The sequence below is a fragment of the Aquila chrysaetos genome, chromosome 2, assembly GCF_900496995.4.
Source record: "Aquila chrysaetos chrysaetos chromosome 2, bAquChr1.4, whole genome shotgun sequence".
NCBI classification, from domain to species: domain Eukaryota; kingdom Metazoa; phylum Chordata; class Aves; order Accipitriformes; family Accipitridae; genus Aquila; species Aquila chrysaetos.
Window position 1 is genome coordinate 82,657,027 of NC_044005.1, and position 14,334 is coordinate 82,671,360.

Consider the following 14,334-nt stretch of genomic DNA (forward strand, 5'->3'; position numbering starts at 1 on the left):
TTGGAGCATGTGGCTGGTAAGAAGGTATTCCTACAGCTGCAATATTGGGCAGTAATTGGACATGTCTGTCCCATTCTCCATCCCTATGTGACAGGACACCTGTGATATGTCTTCTGACTCTGCCATTCTCTGCCAAGTCAATCCTCTCATTAGCTTCCTTAAACACCACCTGTCCGTGTTGAGAAATCGTTCCGAAACTGCAACATCAGTGTGTTACACTCTGTTCTTATTAGGAAGCTAGCTGCAAGCATCACAGACCTAACAGCAAGGTGCGCAGCCCAAGCATTGCCACCTGTTTTGGCCGTTCTCCTGTCCTTAGTGGCCTGATGTTATAAAATTAAAAAGGATTTTTAACAGGCCACTTATTTTTCTGCTGGTTATTGGAGGGAATGCTGAAATGTCTTGTGGTGAATTATTCCGAACAGCTAGTCCACAGTTTATACAGCCACAGGATTTAAACAAGAGAGGAAGGAAGATTTTCAGAAAAATGTTTTAAGCATAACTGTGTACTTAATGGAGTGTAATTGCACTGAAACTTCTCTTTGATCCAACCCATTTTTCTCCTTTTTGGACACTTCTTTACAGGCTACTTGGATGCCTGTCAATGGCTTAGGAATGATCTTCTGCACTCGCCTGACAGATACTGTCATTACTCAACTGATTCCCATAGAATTATGATAATTACACCTATTAATCTGCTAATACCTCTACAGCCCATGTTCCTGACTTCAGTATAATTCATCCCATCTATTTACAGAATCATCACCTTTTTTTTCCCCCATAGCTGAGTCACCAGTCCCAATACAGTGATGCTCTGGGTTTCTTTGAACTCTTTTACTGACATCTCTTCTGTACCTGTTGTATGAATTTCGAGAGGAGGTCTGTTGTGACTTTCTCAGGAGATCTACGGAAAACCCTTTGATTCTTCTTTCAACCAACATTGATTCATTGGGAGAGCAAGGTCGAGGGCATGCTCCTCATATGCCTGGCTAGATCATTGCACACAATAAGCCTTTGCAGGAATCCTACCAAGTTAAAATTACTTTCTTGCAGCAGAGAACAGTGCAGCAAGTGTCCCAAACCACACAACTATCAGACTGGGCATTGCAGCCACCTAACAACTTTAGAAGACAATTACAATGCAAAGCAGGGAAATACAATCTGACAGCATAAAGGTTTCACCAGAGACAGAACTATCTGCGTTACAACAGATAGCCCTGCATCACATGCTGCGATGTTTGCATACACGAACCCCTGTCTAGGTTAAATAGTCCTTCTGCTGTAATTTTGCCTGCCATGGGAACCCATTGTTAGATTGTGACAGGAAAAAGAGAGAGACTGAGAGGGAAGGAGATAGCTATTTTCATTCTGGTTTATTTGATGAATTAAGTGTATTTTTTCCTATTCTGTGTCAATAAGTTATAGTACTTGTACGCAGTGCCTTCGAGATCCATTTGCAGAACATTTGGCCCCAGATTGCTCTCTTTCAGCTGCACAGCAAGTCCTCCTTAGACTCCTCCACCCTGACTTTCCCATCCCTACACGGAGGGCTAAGGATGAACCAGCAGGTCACCAGGACATCAGCCACAAGGAGGGCCCGGAGGGATTTGGGAGTATCACAGAGGAGAATGAGACTGAATCGCTGGAGGCCTTTGTGCGCAGCCATTGCAAACCCAGCAGACACAAACCACAGTCAGGGCTCCTTCATCTGCAGCTGGGGTCTGAGGCAAGCCACTGAAGCACACGAGGCTCTTCTAAAAGGTTAAGAAATTTATTTTTCATGTCCATGAAAGTACATGGGCCTTGGGAATAATTTCCATCTCCCTTTCCACTTCTGTTCAGCTCCGATACACATTAAAGTACATAATACATGGCTAAAGCCATTGCCAGGCTGGGTCACAGCTCTCTGCCTGTTTTTCCAGTTTCAAAGCATTAACTGTCTTGGAAAAATGTGCAGAAGAAATATTTGACACATTCAAAAATAAACAGCTGGAGGTATAAAAGGGTGGGTGTGCAGGGACTACTGAGTACAGTCCCTCTCACAAAAACCCTAGAAAACAAAGAAGATTAAGTTGTTGAGTAATTATTTCAAAACTAAGATGCAAAAGGAGGTGAGGAAACTGGTACATTCATTAAAACTGCAGGTAGTAGCAAGCTATTGTCAGCACATTAATCACGATCTCTAGTACAGCACCAACTAACGCCTTCATTTTGTCACGAGGACAGTCAATAGCAAGGTGCTGTTGTACCAGCATGAATACTGCGGGATAGATGCTGTGATTCAGGAGACCATTGTTCCTTCCTAGCTCCCGGAGGAAAGGGATTCACTGCTGCAGTGTATTTGTGCTAAATTACCACACACACATTGGCCAGTGGAAGAGCAGTGTGATTTCTACCCATTCCTCTTCCCTTGTCCATTTGCTCTCAAATGATGGGAACAAGCAAAATGTTTTCCCATTTATCCCAACCTGACCAGACCCAATTTCCTAAATAACACCATATGAAGCCTACAAGGCAGGTAGCCCATAGGCACAAGACCCAGATCTCTCCAATGCCTAAGTTGTCTAATGCTGTTCTGAAAGAAGAGCCCTGCAACTCAGGGATGATGCTGATGAAATATTACCATCGTTCCTCCTGAAAGTAAATCAATTTATCACAGTGTTGTTGGCTTTTATTCCAGAAACTCCTGATACAAAGTGAAAAATATCATGGTACTAAATATTTTGCAGTAATAATATAATTACAGATTTAATACTACCTATAAAATGTTCTTCCTTGGGAGAAAACAGGTATTTTTCTACTGTTGTGATATTCCTGGCAGTTGATAGAAATGCAAAGTTAAACAACAGAACCTCCTTTAATTTCACAGACTGTGATTCTTTCATAAAACTTTTAAAGATCAATTATGTCCCATCAATGCAGAAGTCAGGCTGAACTAAGTGATTTATGCATAAATAGCTTTATACAGTCAACTACTGTAGAATGAGCAACTCATCTGTTAAACGTACATTCAAAGAACTGTTATTTTTGGCACTGTATTGTACTTTACCATTACATTAATCTTTCTGATGCTTCATATATTCTGTCGTGGAGGCATCTTGTTGTACATGTAGCTCTGTGTGACTTTCATAAAACCTGTAGTTGAATAAAATAGAAATTGAAATCAGAGAGCAATTGTTTACTGATGGGCCTGTGCAATATCCCAAACACAAAATGAAAACGGTGAATTAATGCTTTTCAAAGCCACCCTCATTTTTTAGGTTTATCTCACAGTCAGTCTGTTTAAGACAAAAAAAAAGATAGATTTGCTTTCCTTTCCCCTAGAAAATAGAGGAAGCATGTGCATTCCAGTTGAAGCTGGAAGTGTGGCTGGGTGTGATTTTCTGAAGAAGTGACATTGCAATAGCTTTCTGGGCCTTTCAGTATAAACTGATGACTTACCTAAAAACTGACGGCACTCTTCCTCATCTGGAGCAGAGTTAGCAACGCTCAGACAAGTCTTTGAAAACTCCTTCTCCAGCTCAGAGGGGCTGGAAATATCAAGCAGCCATCATCTGGAGGTAGAACTTGCGTACTCTGGTGAGAGATTAAGAAAGTTGTGTCTGCCTTATTTTTAGCTCTACAGTCCATAGTAGTCGGTAATTTTATCACTGGGTACCTCTCACCACTGTTGCAACACAGCAGGCAATACCCACAGCTAACGGAGAGTGGGGAGGAGCAGGGAGCCCTCCTGGATCTGGCATTTCCCTCCTGCTGCAGGGCAGCTGCCAAGCTCTCACGCTGCAAGGGTGAGGTCAGGAGAAGAGTTGAGGGCAGGATACGTCCCAGTGGGTGGCACGGCAGAGCTCTATCCCAGTACAACAAAAGGCTGTTTGTAGTCTATTCAAAGAAACCACAAACTACCAGAGCAAGATGTTGGTGTACACTGGCCCCTTCGTGAGTCTGAGAAATGGTCTACAGTCAGTATCCAACCAGAGATCTTCGGAAGTATTTTTGGACTAGCTTATAAAATATACCTGCATACTAGTGAAAATGCAGTCTCATGAATAGTTTCATTTCACATTTTTAACCGAAGAATTAGAATTATGTTCATAGTGGCTCTTTAACCAGCAAAAGAGCCACTAGGTATTTTGGTTTTGCCATTGAAGAATCCTGCGAGTCCAAACTCAAAACAGTACACAATCCAAAGGCTAAAGTAACAAAGAAATCCTATCACAGAGAAGAAGAAACAGACAATATCTGTTCAGGCAATATCTAACAGAGCAAAGCATCAACATTCGGAAATCCTTTTCTTATTCTTAAGTCTGTGATCATCAAATGAGTTGAGATGCATCTTTAAAATCTCCCTGCAAAGTAAAGGATTGCATCATGTGCTGGTTTGGGCTGGAACAGAGTTAATTCTCTCCATAGCAGCTAGTATGGCGCTGTGTTTTGGATCTGTGCTGAAAACGGTGATGACAACACAGGGATGTGTTAGTTGTTGCTGAGCAGTGCTTGCAGAGCCCAGGGCTGTTCTGCTTCTCCCCCCACCCCACCAGCGAGGAGGCTGGGGGGGCACAAGGAGTCGGGAGGGCACACAGCCAGTACAGCTGACCCCAACTGGCTAAAGGGATATTCCACACCATATGTCATCATGCTCAGCATATAAAGCTGGGGGAAGAAGGAGGAAGGGGGCTGACATTTGGAGTGATGGCGTTTGTCTTCCCAAGTCACCGTTCGGCGTGATGGAGCCCTGCTGTCCTGGAGAGGGCTGAACACCTGCCTGCCCAGGGGAAGCGGGGAATGAATTCCTTGTTTTGCTTTACCTGTTAAACTGTCTTTATCTCAACCCACGATTTTTCTCACTTTTACCCCTCTGATTCCCTCCCCCATCCCACTGTAAGGGCAGTGAGCGAGCAGCTGTGTGGTGCTTAGTTGCCGGCTGGGGTTAAACCATGACAGTCCTTTTGGCACCCAACATGGGGTCTCTTCGGAACACGTCACCTCCTCCTCTGGTGGTATTCCAAAATCTTTGCCTTCTGGCCAGTCCATGACCACTTCCAAGATTCCTGGGCGACTGGGGCTTCCTATTCAAGCCTGTTGTGTGATCAGTGCGACCGACTTACTCCACGTGGCATCAGTCGCATGATGTGTAGAGGGGACCCTCCCTTTGAACCGCGACGCAGCAATACAAAGCTTATTGCACATCTAAACCTATTATTTAAAAGAAGCAGTTACAGCACTGTCATACCCAACAAAACCTCTCTAGAAAACCAGGAAAGAGTAGTTTTTTCTGCCAGCATTAGGATGAGCATGGGAGAGAGCATGAGAGGACTTAGAAAACATGTGTCTCTTTGGGCCTGATTTATTGTTATTTTTCTATCAGCAGTGTGGCTGAGCCCCTGAGCACTGCAGGAGACGACCCTCTGGGCTGCTTTGTGCTGTGCCAGTGGATGGTGGATGGATCACTCTGTGCTTGGTGTAGCTCAGCCGCCTCTCTCTTTCATAACGATGCTGTGGGTGGGGAGACCAGAATGTGATTGTCTCAGTGCATTGCAAGAAATTACAACCAAAACCAAAAAAGAAACAACCATAAAGGCTTAAGAGCCCCGTATCCAGCAGTCACTAGCTCTTAGGAGGAGAATGAAGGAATCGGGAAAGGAAGGAATTGGAAAAGTTTTATCATAAGAACACAGTCTTTCATCAGAGGCACTTCTTCTGCTATGTCCTTACATGCTCTGAACACGAGGTACTTACTTACAGAGTTTCATGTTTTATTGATCATCCCATACTTAAGTTCAGCTAATGGATGGTACCAGTTATTCAACCGGTTAGTAGAGGAGAGATTTTAAATCATGCTGAAACACAAATACGACTTACAAGACCGTACTCTGCAGATTTTATGCAAGTGCTAGAGCATCATAGTTTACAGTTCAAACACAGTAAAGATTTTTAAAAGAAAAGCAGAATGGCTCTGATTCCACACTGCTCTGCATCCTGCAATCTTTTACTTACGTACAAAATGTAATGCAGCCAAACAAAAGCAGTGTTTTTCATCCACTTTCCAGTGACACCAGTGAGGTACCTATCCAGGCAGATCACTTAGGAGTACACACAAATTTCAACACGCAAGCACCGTAATGCTACTTCTAACTTCCCAACAGGGTAGCAAGAGCTGCTTTGCTGGATTGGGCCCTAAATAACAATTTGCCATACAAGACAAAGGAAAATACAGTATTTTCTATTAGATAACCATTTTAACCTCTTCTGTAAGTAAACAGAGCGCAAACTGAAGGTTCAGTCTAGCTGGCAGGAAAGCTCATTTCATTAGTAATGGGAATTTAACCTGTAGGAAACGGGGCGGGGGGGGGGGGGAATTAATTTTGAACATGCCTATCTGAACACATGGTTACAGCACTTGGAGAGGCACCTCGCTTAGAGGTCCCTGGCGACGATGAGAAAAGTTTTATTAATTTCCCTTGAAGAACAGCAGGCGAGGGTAGGAAACATTCCCTGCAAGTCTCCAGTCTGAAAGGGGCTGCAACACACAGATAAGGGCAGCCACAGCAGGATCACCCTTAACAGAGGTTGCTTCTTTCCAAAAACCAGCCTGGAGGTGGAAAGGAGTTTCCACGATGCTGCCTCGGTGGGGCTGCTCCTTCCTGCCCCCATACAAAGGTGAGGTTCTCCTCAAGGACTTCTTGTACCGAGGGGTCTCCCACCCCTCCTCAGCTCCGAAGGGGAGCTGAGCAACCAGCGCTACCCCCGGACAAGACACACGTCTGAGGGCAGAGATGGCAGGAATTGGTATTAACCCTCTGTCTTCGTCGAAGGGCTGAGGTAGGGTCATGTGTGAGGATGGCCAGTAACCTCCCTGTGGTAAAGAAAGGGTGAGAGTCTCCATGACTGTCATATTACTTGTGTTACTATACAGTAATGTAACAGGCAGGGGTTTTGTCCCCATTTCTCTGCTACGCTGAGCTTCTTCCTGAGCTGTTCCTCCCACAATTTTGTGTTGCTGCAGTTTTGCTTGTCTTTGCGAAGCAGAAGAGCACCAGCATCTCCTGTGGTTTAGGAAGAACTGTAAAAACCCCGATTTGAAAGGACCTCTGGGCCTGCTGCCTGGCTGCTTCAGGCAGCAAAGGATTCGCATGCTATTGAATTACGGTCTTCTGTGGCTGAAGGGAGCAGCAAGGGAATGCCACGCTCACTGGCTGATAGCGCAGCTGCTGAAGCATCTTTTTACAGATTTTAAACATCAGGTCTCTCTCCTATAGTAGCTGTGTTGCATAAACAGCACATGCAGTGCCTTAGCTTTCAGACTAGCATCCAACTGCTGAGAACAACTTAGCCTGATGTCTGGCGGGGTTAGTCTAAAAGTATATATAAATTTATACATAGTCCTGCATTACAGAATTATGTTATACACACATACAATAATGCAATCATGCCTTATATAAGGTAAGCGTGTTTACATGAGGTATCCCAACACACATACCTCTAAAGCCCTATGGAATCATCCATATCAACATTATATACTATAGAACAGAAATATTTTTTGTATTATTTAAATACAAAACATTTACAGGTTTTGATTTTCAAATTACACCTGTCCAGTCTTTACAAAATAATGCAGGTATGCACATAGATATGAGTCCACGTGCATATATCTAAAAGATCTCATATGTATATATACTGTACATATAAAATCACACACTGTGTGTGTGTGTGTGTATATATACATTCTCTGTAATATGAATGTGCTATTATGTGAGAAGAGAACATAACAGCTTGTTTCCAGGGAAATTACAGCTAAGGTTCTTAAGCACATCTCTCTCTGCCCACGTGAAGAACGTTTGAGGCAGTGGCAGAAAAAAAAATAAGACTATGGTATGATCTCACACTTGCATGCAAGACAGAAGTTTGCAAGGCTATGAAGGCGGCAAGGATACACTTTTTCCTCCAGCTGCCAGTGACTGCTGAGCTCAGATACTGTGAGCCAGGCGACATTCCCTCTCATAGAGACAAGACACCACCAAGCTGCTGGTGACTCCCATCTTGCTCCTCAGCAAATTCTTCCACCAAATTGAAGAACTGGCAGCCTTTTGAAGGTACCAATGAAAATGTTTCAAAAGCAGCAGTAAAGTGGCAGTGAATCCACTTTCTCTCCTCCTTTGACAACCTTACATACCACACATACACACATGCAAATTATCTATCCTTATACTTATGAATGTATTTCTCTAATGCATGTGTACATGCATGCCCAATATAGAGTGGTTCTACAGGAGTTTAGGACAAATGGTTAAAAGCATGTAAAAATGTATGCACTTCTACACGTGCACAGATTATCTAGGACTCTGCTACTCATGAGCAGAACAAATGCAAATGAATGGAGAAAACTGCACAAAGCTGTGTCTTTCACCTATTTTATTACTTTATAACATTTATGGAGGAATTTCAAAGCTAATTCTCAATCGTTACTTGCCATTTTACAAGCATGTTTAACATCTGCCGTGTCAGGTAAATGTGTAGCTATTTACTCTTCTGTAGAGATGGTGCTGATTACATAAAGGAGCAGGTGTATGTCTTGGGTAATGCAGCTGAAACAGAAATATTTTGTCCCAGGGGAAACCAGCCACGATGTATGAAATGTGCTGAGGATACAGGATGCAGCGCTTAGTAGGAAAGTCTCAACAAATTCCCTTGCAAGGTGTGCAACCTCTGTACATCAGGAGCATCACCACCAGGTACCTGAATGTGCTCTAATGAAATTATTGCACTGACAGTTGCAGACTCTGTGCTTTCAACAGGGAGGCCAACAGCAATTTTCCTTCACAGCAAGACAGACTAAGCCCTTTTTCGCTCTCTCTGTCTCACACGAACACACACACTTTGCATACAACAGCCCTTAATATGCTCTTCTTTCCTTTGGGGACCACAGATGTCCTGACTCCGCAAGCGCATGCAGCTGGCCAGGACCCTGCTGTGGAGCTTCGTTACTGTAATGGTTATGAACTGTGCCAAAACCTACCACTTTCTGCTTCTGTGCCAGTACCATCATTTGCTCTAGGCGCTCTTCCCCACGTTTAACCTCAGATTACAGCCCGCACCCATCACTGTCTGCCCTGATGTTGTTCTCCTCCATGACAGGCGATCAGCTCCCAGATCATACTCACAGCCACCTGCTGCACCTTTCTCCTTTTCAGCTTAGCTTAGCTTTCCTTTCATCCACCCAAAATACAGCACCTCCAAGACATATCACACATAGGCAGCCTGTCTTTGGACGAAGTTACCTCGCAGTATTTACTACGTAATTTGGTAGCTCACTCCTTAATGGGCTCTACTCTGGCTCCAGGCAGATCTAGTCAAGCTATGTTAATTAGCAAGCAGGCAGACCTATGAAATATTGGCCTAGTAATTATCCACTGAAAATTTTCATCTTACTGAACCATTTTTGAGCCCATCTAAATTGCTTCCCATCAGCCCAGCAGGGTTGTTTCAGAGGTAGTGACTGCTACAGTACAAAGAGGATGAACCTTTCTAATGAAAAACCCTTCCTGAGAGTAGTATGCAAATAGGATTTGTTTCATCCTTTATAGTCAGCAACTCTAAATGCTGCATGGCTGCCCCACTAGTTAGAAGAAAGGCATTGTGCTGGATGTACATGCTGCCCTCTCTCCCTGCTGTTTCTTTCCTCGGTAAAATTCACGCTCAGGAAGAGCAGCGTAGTCAATATAGCTCACTGAGCAACGCAGTGCAGAGGAATGAGGCTCTTGCAGAGAATATAGAGTCACACTGCAGCCTTCTCACTTCTGAAAGCCCAAGTGGTTTCCAAACATTGTGCCCTTCCCTGTACACTCTGCTCACAATCTGGAAAATCATAAAAGGGTTGTAGTTCAGAATGGTGCAGAAAGGGCAATGAAATACTGCCCTGCTGGCACAGTTCAGTGTTAGGTGCTGCTCTGACTTAATAAATTGCGAGAGACCACAGGCTCTTGCCTGATGGAGAACTTCCTCAGTGGATTTTTAACAGCTCTTTGATCTGAGACTTCACAGTGTGATGCACAGATTGACTGAAAGACACAATGATGTTACTGAAGTTTGAGGGTTGTTTGATTGGTACAGAATTGTACTAGCTCCCCTTGTCTCCTGTGTCATTTAATTTGATCTTTCTTGAGCTTATTCCCTGTCTAATCATACAGCAGATTTTGGTAAAGGCCAGGGGAGTGGAGGGGGATGCAGGACGCCGGATTGTTCTCAACCTTTTGCAAATGCAGTGGCCTACCACAGTATTTCTCTCTTTTGCAGCGGTGCTTTCCTGGAGTTTTCCTCTATTCTTCCATCACATCTGTACAAGCACATTCAGAGATGAGAATTCAGAAAAAAATAAATGTATGAGCACAGACCTTGCAGGGGGTGAGTTTGTCATTATTCTCTTTAATGGCATTGATTTCCTTTTCATTTTCACTGCTGAAGAGAAAAGAAGAACTGTAAATAAGAGAATAACGCTACTGTCACACTGACATACTGTAATGAACAGCACAATACACCTTGAATGAAAAACACAGGAAAGCAGTTCTGCAAAACTACCATTTCCAGGGTCATAGGTGATGTATTTATGGAGTTTTATTTTTTCCTGGCTTATTGTGTAATGGAATCATTGAAATGCAGAACCAGAAGGTGCTCAAGGGGTCACACAGAACAGCCCTTAGTGAGACATTTAACTTCCTCCTCCGAGGGCAGGGGAGTTTGGCACCCCGCCGCACCTCCCCTGGTGCCTGGGGACCGAGGCTACGGGTGCAGAAAGCCCCGTTCATCAGGGCGCGGGATGAGCTGCACCTACCCAGCACGATCCTTCTGCCCCTACAGCAGCCCTGGACCCGTGCGGCAAGGTTGAGCTGAGGAAGACTTTGGCCCAGACCAGACCACTGCTGCACCAGAATAAGTCACCCTGGCACCCTCATGAATGAGCTTTTGGGCAAGCCAGAAACAGACACGAGGCTGAAAACTTCTCATCTACCCAATCCCTCCTTGTACCAGAACACAGTCCCCTGTCTCCAGACCCCCATGTATCCAATTTGCCTTCATGAACTTAAGCCAAGATGTTCTATAACTGTGCATGCTGCATTTACCCTAGAGAGAAAGCTTTTCCTAATATCAAAAATAAATATTCTCTTGGTAAATCAGGCTAATTTATTCTGGTCTCTCAGCAGAAAGTAAACCATGGCATAAATTACTAGTTCCAGAGAGATCCTGTTTCGTGCTTCTGTCATACTCCATGATAAAGCTTGACCCTAAGCAATTTGAGACTTACATTTTTCAAATAGGACTGTCACAAACATAATCCGGCAAGAAGGCAAGGACAGAAAGGTTTGCTGTTTCTTAATGAGAAAGATGCTTGGAAACACCTCTTTTTAGGGTGGTGCTAAGATACAAGTGAGTAACTTGTAGCAACCTTACGTGGTAGGGTCAGAGACAACCTGAGAAGATGACTTGGAAAACTTGGACTGGTGATGATCTGTGACAAGAGAAAGTAAGTCTGTTTTAATGGAAATATTTCCTGACATAACTATTCGGAGATATTTGAGTTCAACAGTGAGTCAGACCCAAAAGGAATGAAGCTATTTGCACTTATTCGACCAAATCTCATCAAAAACTACCTTTATGAAAAAAAGCTTTAATGATACTGGAGAAAGGGGGCTGGAGGAGGGGCAGGGGTGGTAACCACCAGGTTAAGCTAATTAATAGGGTTTACGAAAAAAAAAACCAAACCACAAAGGCATTTGTTTGGTGATTGCAACAGAAGCCCAGAGGCTATTGTGAATTCTTCTAGACTTCAGCAGAATACCAGTCATAGTGATTTTGCCCCTCTCCTATCTAGCAATTATATGCTCACATTTTACTTGATCCTGGTCACAGTTCTTTAAATCTTCTTGTAGAGCAGACTTTACTGAAACAGATTATCATACAGCAAGGTCTTTGCTATTTCCCTTGCTGCATTTATCTCTCCAGAGACTTGTGTAGGAAACCAATCACAGCATCAGCTTCTTTCTGTCCATGCAGAAACATGAAAAGTTATGAGTTTCACTACTCAACACTGCCTTATAGTCTAGTATTTTAAATGAGGCCATTTGAAAGAGAACTAAACCTCAGAAAATGCCATAAACCTCCTTGAAGAGTATGTATTCTTCTGCAAGTTAAACTTAGCTACAAGTCTGAATTTACAGTTAGCTTTAGTATAGACTTGCAACAGAAGGAAGGAGTAAATGCCATGATGTCATGCTGAGACAGACCTTTATGTGAAAGAAAAAAATACATATGTGAAATTCTGAAGTACTTGGAAGCAGTGAATCTGAGCATTAGTGTCCAGAGAGGGAATTTATGTGATACGAAGATTTATCTGTCCTTATAGGGTCAAGTCTTTTATACTAGTGGCTTAACAGTAGGGCTTTAGTTTTTGTGCTCACAAGAGTTTTATGATGCTGGCTTCCTGAATATTTCTTTGCCTATCAAGCATTCACAGACAGAGTAGGAATAAAGATCAATGTATTTTTAACTTACTTACATGGTACATTTGTTACAGATTATGCCATTTTGAAGACAGACAACAAGCCTCAGAGCATGACTGTAAAGCAGACCTTCAGCCAGAAGATGAGTTCTGCCTATAGGAAAAGAAGCACAAGAAAACATACTTAGATGAAGAATTGTTGTACGTCAGACATTAAACAACAGACAGAAGGAAAGCCACAGGGAGAAACAACAATGATTTAACTGTACACCAAGAAATGCAAGCTGGGTCTACTTGAAGATCATCTAAGGAGAACTCGAAGAGCTGATATGCCAGGCAATCACTGGCTCTTCCATATCAGTTCTCCTCAGCTTGTACCTGCCAGCATGACTGTAGGTTGTTGGCCAGCTTTCTGTAAAATAAGCTCTACAAGTAGCTGGGGTTTTTTATACGTGAATATTAGTTACCAAAGAAAGAAAAGAGCAGAAAAGAGGAGAGCAGCAGCCCAGCAGCAGGAAAGATGTCCAGAGTTGCAGGGCAAGCAGCCGTTCCCGGGAGCCGCAGGGGTGGGAGCCTGGTGCTCTGGGCCATGCTGAGTGTGCAGAACACGAACAAGAAAAAAGCCTGATCATCACCCAGAAGTCTGAGGTGAGGAAGACATTGTCTGAAGCCACAGCAGCAAACTAAGGGGCTGTGACAGAGCAGCTGGGCCTGGAGCAGCAGCCCGGCAAGGGCCAAGGAGCTGTCAGATGGTCGCAGAGAAAAATGGGCTTTTAACTCTTCCAGGGCAAGCCTGTAACAGGGAAGTGTTTGGACCACTGAAGGTGAGTAAAAGATCTTGCTGGTCCTGCTTACATTGACTCAAAACACTGTCTGCTTCACCAGGTGAAATGGGCTCCACAGAGCTTCCAGGTCCTGCGGGAACACGCCAATGCAGAAAGGTACAAAGGAAATGTCACCACCTTTCCCATGTAATGCAATTCACACTGACACACATCACTCTGAACCCCTCTCCCAAACCATTTGCATTTACAAAATGACCAACTAGCACTTGCAGTTTTTATCTTTATTGCCTGATCTGAACACCGGTTGCTTAATCTCTAATGCTTCCCTTAGGGAGTTTCTAGGTATCAAGACTGCCACCCTGCAGATGAGGAACCTGCTACCTGGAAGGCTGTGCAGTGTGTTTTAGAAGCAAAAGATGGACCGAAGTCCAGCTCTCCCTCAGAGCAGAGTCAATACAGCACCAGAATATTTGCAAGTATCTTCAGTGACATGAAATTTAACTGACACAAAAATGTAACCGAATGCTGCTAGCTTGTGCATGCCTGCCAAAATCAAACTGTCTCTCACTCCAGTGTGCTCAGAGGCGTCACACAGCTCCTGAGCAAGAGGAGTACATCAGCACCACCTCCTGGCAGCTGCCTGACTCCAGAGATTTGTGAAATGACGAACTGCAGGAGAGAAAAAAATTTGATCTCCACGTGGGAAAAACGGCAAAATCATGCTGTCCATGCACTAACGATAATATTTCCAATTCCCATAATCGTCTTTTGGTACCAGGATATGTCCCTGCTATTTGGGAGTGATCGTCTAAACGGTAGCTAATGCCTTGAATGAATGCAGGGCACCATGGTAGGGAGCGGAGTGAGAGATAAACACACCAAGGTGCACATCCTTTACACATAAGGACTTGGGTGAAACAAGCCCAAAAGCTCTCCCCACATTATGTGTTGTCATCTGAAGATCAAAACACTCTGAAACTTTAGTGCAATGGCCTGAGAGAGGTTTTGAAATGCGTATAAGCAGTCTTTGCAGTAAGAAAGTCTGAGTACATCCACGCT

General features: G+C 43.7%; 1 protein-coding gene across 1 annotated transcript in view; it reads right to left on the bottom strand.

Moving 5' to 3' along the window:
* Nucleotides 1-8,423: 8,423 nt before the first annotated feature.
* Nucleotides 8,424-14,334, bottom strand: part of LOC115334135 — a 30,640-nt gene continuing 24,729 nt past the window's right edge. The window contains exons 3-6 of the mRNA XM_029997974.1: nt 13,555-13,664; nt 12,548-12,644; nt 10,389-10,452; nt 8,424-9,852 (exon numbers count right to left, since the gene is read on the bottom strand). Of these exons, the coding sequence (XP_029853834.1) occupies nt 9,712-9,852; nt 10,389-10,452; nt 12,548-12,644; nt 13,555-13,664 (412 nt within the window). The 3' untranslated portion in view covers nt 8,424-9,711. The remainder of the gene's footprint in view (nt 9,853-10,388; nt 10,453-12,547; nt 12,645-13,554; nt 13,665-14,334) is intronic.